At 39.8% G+C, this 11,558-nt stretch overlaps 1 protein-coding gene across 1 annotated transcript in view; it reads left to right on the plus strand.

Moving 5' to 3' along the window:
* LOC131941909 (myogenic factor 5-like) overlaps positions 1-1,188 on the plus strand; it is a 42,404-nt gene extending 41,216 nt beyond the window's left edge. Inside the window, 1 exon segment of the mRNA XM_059301513.1 lies at positions 1,000-1,188. Within this exon segment, the coding sequence (XP_059157496.1) occupies positions 1,000-1,127 (128 nt within the window). The 3' untranslated portion in view covers positions 1,128-1,188.
* Positions 1,189-11,558: the final 10,370 nt, after the last annotated feature.

The raw sequence follows: 11,558 nt of genomic DNA on the forward strand, positions 1-11,558 counted from the left end.
TTACCTCCATACTGAAAGATAAACCATTGGCAAGGGAGAGAGAACTCAGATTATTTTTTCCCCTTCACGACTAAAAATGTTAACATTAGTGGCCGTATTTTATTTTGGGTTTGAAAATATTTTGCAAATCTACAGGTACGGATTACATATTTTCACGAACGTTACGTTGTGAAATTTTTTTTTAAGCTGCGAGGTATTCTACAAATGTACATATATATGTATATTTTTATTTCACTCGGATGAAGGATATAAAGTATGTAAAAATGAAAGCCGAGTTTATTTTCATCAGCCAATTACAGGAAAAAAAGAGCAGGCAGGAAACATTAGCAATATAAATAAACTCAGCACTTTGCTCGTCTTCTAGGTAGGAGGGGAGGGAAAGGGGGGGGGGGGGGGGCAACTCAAACGTTTAAGGGAGAGAATTCACTAAAAAGTGAAAAGAGCGTCCTGGCTTTAGAACTCATTGAAGTAAACATTACCATATATATATATGTATATGTATATGTATATGTATATGTATATGTATATGTATATGTATATGTATATGTATATGTATATATATATATATATATATATATATATATATATATATATATATATATATATATATATATTTATATATATGTGTGTGTGTGTGTGTGTGTGTGTGTGTGTGTGTGTGTGTGTCTAAGTCGAGAAAGTATTTTTGAGGAGGAAATGCGGTACAAACTTGACTATCTTGAATTATCTACCCCCATCTACACGACCACCGTCCTTATTGTAGAAAGTCTCTAATGTAAGTCCAACAATTCTCACACTAATTTCTCAAAACAAGGGAAGTTAGCCGATGTAGGTGTGTATGTTGTTGTATTCACGTCGTTGTTGTCTGCCCACGTCACATTATGTTCAGGCCATTAACCTCTACCTTAGCCCACATTGGATCTGGGTTAATCTACAGCCCTGACCACTTTACACGCACATAACCATGTCAGTCACGTCAACTATTTCTTCTGTCCCCAGGGTACGAGCCGGCTGCCGGTAACGCTGCCTCCAGCCTCAACTGCCTCTCCCTCATCGTGGAGAGCATCTCCCCCAACAAGACTCCGGCTGTGCTGACCAGTATGACGTCATCTGACCGAACGTTGTGACCCACCCCGATACAATGAAGATGTGACATAATGTGTAACGTTGCACAGAGTGTGTTTGAGGTCAACGAATGTGTTAATTTATCTCTTAGTTTGAGGTCAGTGTGTTACCTGGACTATCTGAGTTTAGTGTGTTCCTTGAATTCTCTGAGGTCAGTGTTTTACCTGGAATCTCTAAAGGTCAAGCAACGTGTTGATGTACTTCTACGTTTCAAGTCGAATTTGATGTTGATTTAATTCCTAACTCGTGAAGAAAGATCTCATAAGCTGGTCACATGACCAAGTCATCCTACACATTAGCAGCCAATAAAAGGCGTTTTTATGACCCAGACTCACATACACAGAGGATAAACCGACCCGACCCCCAGGGGATGGTTTATGTAGCAACAAGAATAGCCTCCAATGTCCCACTCTAACGATCCCGCTAATCCCGCGACCAACGATACGAAACAGATTAAAAGATTTCTCTCATATCTGGGCGGCTCATCACCATTGGACAATGTCAGAAATCTCGATCAGGAGTGTACCACGTGACAATTTTGAAACCGGTTTTGACTGGTCAATCGTCCTTGATCCCTAGACTAGAACACGTCGCTAACAAGCAGCAGTATTTATAGATTTGCTACAACATCTTGTCTTCATTCAACATTCAACATACCAAGTTGTTTATCTACAATCTGATGTCGCGAAAATAAAACGAGATAACTTGATAGGTTATTTGCTAGTTTCATTGCGGTAAAACAAACTGACCATTGCCCCTTGAAGGTCAGCATGGCTCAATAGCTCCATGGAATGTGCAAGTTTCACTGTGTGCATGCATCGATTGACCTCACCCTTTGCACCATATGTTATGGTCTCTCAAAGTTTCACTCTTTTGAAAACAGTAGATCGTATGTAGTTTGAAATTTGACTCTTCATTCATGCGATTTTTAAGTTGCAAACATTCAAACACGAATTATCCTGAAGCTCCTGCAAACGGGTACTCTGTATTTGAAAGTAAAACCACAAACAGGTGGAAAAAAAACATGAAAATTTGAAAGTTAAACCAGACAAATGTGAAAAAAAAGTGAAAGTTAAACCACATACAGTTACAGAAAATGTGAAAGTTAAACCACATATAGTTACAGAAAATGTGAAAGTTAAACCACATATAGTTACAGAAAATGTGAAAGTTAAACCACATATAGTTACAGAAAATGTGAAAGTTAAACCACATATAGTTACAGAAAATGTGAAAGTTAAACCACATATAGTTACAGAAAATGTGAAAGTTAAACCACATATAGTTACAGAAAATGTGAAAGTTAAACCACATACAGTTACAGAAAATGTGAAAGTTAAACCACATACAGTTACAGAAAATGTGAAAGTTAAACCACATACAGTTACAGAAAATGTGAAAGTTAAACCACATACAGTTACAGAAAATGTGAAAGTTAAACCATTAAGACCTGGTGCTGAACATTGGTGGTCGAGCGTTAGCCTTGTTCTCTATCAATTCTAGAGCCACGTTTAAAAACTTTGTTTTTTTTTACATTCAACACACTTCAGTGCCTTTACCTAGTACCCAACCGTCCTGTGTTAAATATAATTACACACAACATGACCTTTTACTAAGTACACAACCGTCCTGTGTTAAATATAATTACACACAACATGACCTTTTACCTAGTACCTAACCGTCCTGTGTTAAATATAATTACACACTTCAGTGCATTTACCAAGTACCTAACCGTCCTGTGTTAAATATAATTACACACTTCAGTGCCTTTACTAAGTACCCAACCGTCCTGTGTTAAATATATCATTACACATTACATGAGCAGCTTTGTTAAGAGGTTTCTGGTGCAAGAATCTAAAGATGGAATCAAATGGAAGTAATAATATGTAGTTTACAATGGCATCAGTTTGCGGCGTGCAGTGTTGTGTGTGTGTGTGTGTGTGTGTGTGTGTGACGTGTGTGGTTAATGTGTGGGATTGACATGCGTAGTTTTTAATGTTTGGTTGATATGAGTGGTTGATATGTGAGCTGACGTGTTTGGTTGATATGTGTGGTTGATGTTGTATGATATGATAGTAAAGTGTGGTTAATACATTTCTCTGAAATGTCCTATGAACAGATGTACTCATATTTTTAGTGTTATTTTGTGTTTATTTCCTCGTGTAAACGAAGTGATTCATTGACGATTGTAACATTTTGATTTGTTTAATTTAAACCAAAGCAATTACCTGTATCCTGAGACTTTAATACCATAATTTCGCCCAAGTGCCTTCTTGTAATTTAGATACGATTATTTTTAATTGTGTTTAAATAATAGAAATTGTAAAAAAAATATTAATAGCTCAGAAACCGCATAATGTTGACATATTATGGATGTATTTTATTACCGTAGCAGTGAGTTTGTATAACCAACGGGTTTCATTCTCTTAACGATTGTGTACATTTTGTTTCTATCGTTTTTTAAAAAAAAAATGTATTTGGTTCTGCTCATGAAACTACCATTTTCCCACGCCTTATTCTACCCTTACTTGTGTTTGTTTGCATGAGTGCTGGTCAAATATTTGCCTTCAATTTCTCATACTTGCGTCATGGTGTGTGACATCTTTACATACACACGCCTGGATGTATTGTATGTGTTATTTTTATGTTACATTTGTTTTCGGTTATGTTTTAACTTGATTGGAATCTGTGCCTTATTGTTGTATTTTTATGGTACTGTTACCTTATCTGTTACGTCACGTATTACTGTTTGGGCTGTATTGCATTACTGATAGGTAGTGTTATGCACTGCTATATTTCTGTTAAATTTTGTGTTAAATTATGTGTTACTGTTGCATTACTTTCTAAAGTGTGTGCTACATCTTTACATACACATGTTTACAGCCCACGTTGTTTTTAGCCTTTAGGGCTCGTCCATAAATGACGTCACACTTTAAAAAAAAGATTCTCCCTGCTTACCCGTCGTCACAAAAAAAAATCAAACCTCATAAAATGACATCATGCTTCAATTTGATTTTTATTTAACCCAAAATATCTTTCAAAATGACTCTTTGGATGCAACGTCAATCATAGTTGATTTAATTTAAAAGTACGTAACAATTTCTGAACCCCATCCCCTCCATCGATATTCTACCTCACAAAATTCTGCCACCCCCCCCCCCTTCCTCTCCTCCCTAAAAGTATGACGTCATTATGACGACCCCTTCAATTGGCCAGTTGTGCCCTACCCACACTGCTGCTGTAACACACCACTGAATGAAGCTACTAACCCACCAATCAGCTGCCTTCTACCTTCCCGTGACCGCCATGTTGGTCAGTCGTGTGGTCACCAGCTCAACCAAATTTATTCTAATCCAGCTTTCTTCTGTACAGGTCAACTTTACCGAACTTCTTCTAATAAACATTGATGAAAATATTAAACTCGTTGCTTCAGTTTTATTTTTATTTAAAATAATATTTGCTTTTTAGTTGTACGTTCAGACAGATTTCGTCATAAAAACAGTGTTTGAGGAGTCATTTTTTTGGACTACCAACACGTACAGTTGTAAAACATTCTATAGAAACTCAAACACAAACACATTTTAAGTTGTAATCATAAAACCCCTCCCCCAACCCACACCGAAGCCACACATAAACCCACCAATACCTCCGTATACCACCTTTTGAATCATACCATAGCCAACACCACACAGAACACCACCATTACCAGCTCACGCCACCTTTTAAAACACAAACAAAACCACTCCCACGGGAGGCCCACCAATACCTACACTAAACTAACCCCAAAATATACGACCCTTTGATCCACACCAAATACATACATTCAACCCTCTTCAATTCATGCACACACCCCACACTCTACACCAATATTTTACGAACTTAACACAAAAAACAACAACCCAGTTAACTTTTAACTATAGCCAGACTTGCCTAGAATATAATTTCACCAGTCTTGCCGACACATTGCCTACAGCCAGCCCTGCAGACACATTGCCTACAGCCAGCCTTTCCAACACATTGCCTACATCCAGCCTTGCCTACACATTGCCTACAGTCAGCCCTGCCTACACATTGCCTACAGCCAGCCTTGCCTACACAATGCCTACAGCCAGCCCTGCCTACACTTTGCCTACAGCCAGACCTGCCTACACATTTCCTACAGCCAGCCTTGCCTACACATTGCCTACATCCAGCCCTGCCTACACATTGCCTACAGCCAGCCTTGCCTACACATTGCCTACATCCAGCCCTGCCTACACATTGCCTACAGCCAGCCTTGCCTACACATTGCCGAAGCCAGCCTTGCCTACACATTGCCTACATCCAGCCCTGCCTACACATTGCCTACAGCCAGCCTTGCCTACACATTGCCGAAGCCAGCCTTGCCTACACATTGCCTACAGCCAGCCCTGCCTACACTTTGCCTAAAGCAACCCCCTAAGTTTGTCCCCACCCAACACAAACTGGGAGCATGACAAACTATCACACTGTATCAGCCAAGTTTTCCACACTCAATCTATCTAGCCGCCATCTTGAGTGAGTTTCACCAATCAACAACGATTTATCACCCAGGAGGCCTCACATTCTACCCCCATCTCCCCCTACCAACCACACCCCACCCACACAAACACCTCAAGAAAAATAAGCGGAGTAACTGGAAATCAGAATATTATAATTGTTCTCTCCCCTTTTTTAAAGTTAGTTCCCCGGCAACTGGTTATATTTTATGAAATTTGAGAACGTACAGAGTTTTTTTTTTTAAAGAATGAAATAGTGCATGCTGGGAGAAAGATGGCGGGATTAGCAGACACCTGGGGAACACAGATAACCCAAATTGTTCAGACTGGAAATGTTCAAGAATTATGAATGGTCGGTGTTGAAGTGTACGGGATTTAGGAATGCTAAAAAGCTGATTGGGTAAAATTGGAGTCTCTGTGAACTTGAGACTGAGAGGTTTGTGAATGTTTGACCATGGGTGGTGTGAGGTGTGTGAGTGTAGCTGTGGATTGTGTTAGACGTGTATATATGTAAAATAAGGCAGGAAAAAAGGTAATAGAATCGTCGGAAGCATGTCTGAGTAGAGAAGGTAGAGTTTAGCAATAGCTGAATAGTCACTGGAGAAAAAAGTTTACCTCATAGCAAGTTTTAAAAAATACTCTAAATCTACCTATCATAAATATCACCTAACTCTACCTGTTATAAAATATCACCTAGCCTAGAACCTAAGTGTCATAATATATCACTTAGGTGGTACATCATTTGGTGGCTGATGTAAGCTGAGTAGCAACACCAACAACCACTTACATACATGGATGGTGTGAATGTAAGGAGGTGGTACATCATTTGGTGGCTGCTGTAAGATGAGGAACTACACCAACAACCACTTACATACATGTATGGTGTGAATGTAAGGAGGTGGTACATCATTTGGTAGCTGATGTAAGCTGAGGAACTACACCAACAACCACTTACATACATGGATGGTGTGAATGTAAGGAGGTGGTACATCATTTGGTGGCTGATGTAAGATGAGGAACTACACCAACAACCACTTACATACATGGATGGTGTGAATGTAAGGAGGTGGTACATCATATGGTGGACGGTGTAAGCTGAGGATCTACACCAACAACCACTTACATACATGGATGGTGTGAATGTAAGGAGGTGGTACATCATATGGTGGATGGTGTAAGCTGAGGAACTACACCAACAACCACTTACATACATGGATGGTGTGAATGTAAGGAGGTGGTACATCATTTGGTGGCTGATGTAAGTTGAGGAACTACACCAACAACCACTTACATACATGGATGGTGTGAATGTAAGGAGGTGGTACATCATTTGGTGGCTGATGTAAGGTGAGAAATTACAACAACATGTTATTCTGGATAAGGAAGCAAGAAAGAGAAGTCTTTCTGCCGTGGCGACCGGTTCATTCTCTTATCAAAGGCTCTTCCCCAAACACAATGGACAACATCACAGTTTTTGCGCGCGCGCTCTCTCACACACACACAAACACACACACACACACAAACACACACACACACACATAAACACACTCACACACACACACAAATACACTCACACACACACACGCACACTTTGTTGTCTTGTTACAGACACACGTGACGTCATGACACGTTTGTGTCATTACGACATCCTGTACAGCGGACAATTAGGAATTGAGAGGGGGGGGGAGGGAAAACCGTTTCTAGATGTATGTGGACTGCGTGTCTGTGGTAGGTGGGGTCCCGATCCATGAAAACGTCCACTCGATCTATTTTTAACATGGAAAATATATAGACCTATGCAAATTTAAATGGATGACCCCTCACAGAATTGGTGCTTGTCAACACAACCGTGTGTGGGGCACCAAGCCTAGCCCATGTTCCACGTTAGGACCCTCATTTATACATTCACTCTCATCAACAAGACGTCATCACATCTTCTGACCATCACGACTGACCATCATGACTGACCATCATGACTGACCATCTCGTTGACCCGAGATCTCGTGTCCAGTCAGATCTCGTTGACCCGAGATCTTGGCGAGATCACACCTGTCCTGACGTCTCACAGGTACAAGATAGGATAGGTGGAGCCTAGAAGGGGGGGGGGGGGGGGCTTGCTTTCATCTGGCTGTAGGTGCACTTTTTTTACCAGTTCGATGAAATCTTTTTTGATAACACGTCCACAATGGTCGACCCAGTGCGCAACACAGGGCATGGGGCGAAGGGGGTGGGTGCGCCCGTAGAGCCTAAGGCATCCCATTATCTTCTATTTTTTTTGAGCGCATAAGCAATAGAATGCTTGTGTTCGGCGGCAAGCGAAAGAAGACTACATTCTTGTGTTTATGAATATAGTTGCAAAAAACGTCAATAGTAAGAGATGATTTTTACTTTTTAAATTTATGTTGTATATCCATTGTACACGTGAGAATAAAAATAAACTTTACGATTAGCAATAGACCACTACCATTACTACATACTTTCGTTTATAATCCGAAAGTTCTTACAGTTTTCTAAAAAACTATTTTTGAAAATATTTTAACTTTCGGCTGTCTAAACCATGGCACTCTGTTAGATGTTAAGCAAATCGGATGAGAAATAAAACTATGTGAAGATTTGCAACCAGGATCTACGTGATATTATTTGCTAAACAACAACTGTTTTTGAAAATAAAATAGAGTCAATAAATATAAATTCTTCCGTTGAATCAAAGAAATCCCGATAAATCCCAAAGAACACACGATCTCTGATAAATTACGAGAAAATCCAGAAATATTTATTCGTAATAAAGGGGAGACAATAAGATCAAGAAAAAAAATTTGATTGTGGTAAACTGGGTGGTTTAGGGGGTGTTAACTCCACGAGGACAAAAAGATTTCACACTCGCGGAGGTTCTAAAAAATTTATCTTTGATCTACTTGAGCCGGGGTAAAAAAAAAAGATAAGTTCCGCGTTGATGTTACTCGGTTAGATTTATACTGGTTAGATGGCGGGGTCCTTGAGAACAGTAATGGCGTGAAATTATTGCCCTTTGTTTTTTAGGGGAGGTAACTACAGAAGTAATTCTTTGAGATGGCTATACAAATGTTATGAAAGGGTTTTGGAGCTGAATGTGTAAATGTTATGGGATGAGCTCATCACATTTGTTAACGACACCAAATTAACGGGGTTGAAACACACACGTTTTAGCAATAAAAATAGCAATGAGGTTATGGTTGAATAGAGTCAAATATTTGTCTCCCTTGACCTGCCTAAGTCACCAGGTCAAATTATTACCTCATGATACTCACTAGGTCAAATATGCAGCTCCCCCTGCATATTATAGTCACCGTGTCAAAGAATTACCCTCCCTACTAATACTATGGTGACTAGTTACCACTAAGTCAAATAGTTAGCTCCTCTATCATATTTAGTTATGTTGTCAGTTTGTCCTTGTGTTTCTGATGCTGTTGATGTTGTGGTCAGTTTGTCCATGTGTTTCTGATGCTGTTGATGTTGTGGTCAGTTTGTCCTTGTGTTTCTGATGCTGTTGGTGTTGTGGTCAGTTTGTCCTTGTGTTTCTGATGCTGTTGGTGTTGTGGTCAGTTTGTCCTTGTGTTTCTGATGCTGTTGGTGTTGTGGTCAGTTTGTCCTTGTGTTTCTGATGCTGTTGGTGTTGTGGTCAGTTTGTCCTTGTGTTTCTCATGCTGTTTATGTTGTGGTCAGTTTGTCCTTGTGTTTCTGATGCTGTTGGTGTTGTGGTCAGTTTGTCCTTGTGTTTCTGATATTGTTGATGTTGTGGTCAGTTTGTCCTTGTGTTTCTGATGCTGTTGATGTTGTGGTCAGTTTGTCCTTGTGTTTCTGATGCTGTTGGTGTTGTGGTCAGTTTGTCCTTGTGTTTCTGATGCTGTTGGTGTTGTGGTCAGTTTGTCCTTGTGTTTCTGATGCTGTTGGTGTTGTGGTCAGTTTGTCCTTGTGTTTCTGATGCTGTTGATGTTGTGGTCAGTTTGTCCTTGTGTTTCTGATGCTGTTGGTGTTGTGGTCAGTTTGTCCTTGTGTTTCTGATGCTGTTGGTGTTGTGGTCAGTTTGTCCTTGTGTTTCTGATGCTGTTGGTGTTGTGGTCAGTTTGTCCTTGTGTTTCTGATGCTGTTGATGTTGTGGTCAGTTTGTCCTTGTGTTTCTGATGCTGTTGATGTTGTGGTCAGTTTGTCCTTGTGTTTCTGATGCTGTTGATGTTGTGGTCAGTTTGTCCTTGTATGTCCTGATGATGTTGGTGTTGTGGCCATGACAGCTCGAGGCAGCACAAAATAATAATCTCAAAGTTTAGTGTTAACATTTATGTTTCCATGTTAACTAATAGTGAAAAACTAATTAAAAACATAATACACACACACACACACACATATATATATATATATATATATATATATATATATATATATATATATATATATATATATATATATATATATGTATGAAGTAAATTTTATAACCTATTTCACAATCCATCTTTAGAAACTAGACGTTGTTGAGTGCTATTCGGTATTCGTTTTACTATCAAAGATAAATAATCTATTATGGATATAGTTACAAATATTTTCATCGCAGACTTAATGCTGTCCTTCCGAATATAAGAACTGTCTTGGCAGTAATACAATTGGACAGTCTTGATCTAGTAGATGACGCGATACTCATTTTGTAACACTAGCCGAGGGGTAAGGATTTTAATCTCGTCAAAACATCCAAACAGATTAAGTTGTATTTAATATCCTGGAATTGTTCCCCAACCCCCACAGCGGGCACACAGCGAGCTGGCTACGCACCGTGCTAGCTAGGTTAAACAGCGGGAATTCCCAGTATCTCGGCGCACGATGTGGAGAAGAAAAAATAGCTCATCTTCCTTGGCGCTAATGTGGACCACACGCGAGGTAATCCAGGCTTAATCCAATCAGGCCGATCAGCCCAATCAAGTTGTGACAGTTCTAGAAGAGCCTGCGTCAAGATAGTGGAAGCGTTTTATGGGGAGGAATTGTTTTTTTTTTTTTTTTGCAGGAAGAAACAGTTCCCAGATGAATTTTCAAAAAGGCAGTTTCTGGCGTAGTTAATAAAGTAATTCTAGCGTATATTTATTCTAGGACATTCTGTTTTAACTTAGTTTTACTTTTACATTTGAAAAGGTTTCTAACGTCTTTACATTAAAATAAATTGTTTCTTTCGAAGGTTTCCGCTGAAAATGCTGTTTCTAACCTAGATTTAGGCAAGAATAATCTATATCTGAGAAGTACATTGATTTACTGATGTAGTCCATTGAGCGACGGTCGCTGGTCAGGAAAAATTGATGATACGTTGTAACCTTCAATGTTGGTATGGGATAATACAGTGCCGTGGTTTTAATGATGGTATGCTTTAGCACCATGGAAGGTGGTAAATGTAGGGCAGAGGCGTAGCGAGGGGGGGGCGGGGGGTGCGGACCGCACCGGGTGACACCATTTAGGGGGTGACACCAAGGCAAAAAATAGCAAAATATATAGAGAAAAACTTGAGGGGGGGGGGCAAATCGAAAGTTTGAGGGGGGGGGGGGGTGCAAATCGAAAACTTGAGGGGAGGGGGGTGACAACATTAAGTGCCGCACCGGGTGACACCCGACCTCGCTACGCCACTGATGTAGGGGATTATTGGTTGTAAGTGGTTACGGCAACCTTGTAGTTAATGGTGGTAGATTATTAATTGTGGTATTGGGTAAAATGTGAATATGGTGATTGGTGGTATGGTGTAAATGTTGGTATTGGATAAATAGCATACCTTGCATATCTGAAGCTACTTGCTAACACGGACCTTGGATATCTGATGCTATTTGCTATTGAGGACCATGGATATCTGAAGCTAATTGCTACCATGGATCAAGGATATCTGTAGCTACTTGCTACTGAGGAGCAAGG

This window comes from Physella acuta, unplaced genomic scaffold, assembly GCF_028476545.2.
Source record: "Physella acuta isolate Inbredline_101_S28 unplaced genomic scaffold, ASM2847654v3 ptg000376l, whole genome shotgun sequence".
Taxonomy (NCBI): domain Eukaryota; kingdom Metazoa; phylum Mollusca; class Gastropoda; family Physidae; genus Physella; species Physella acuta.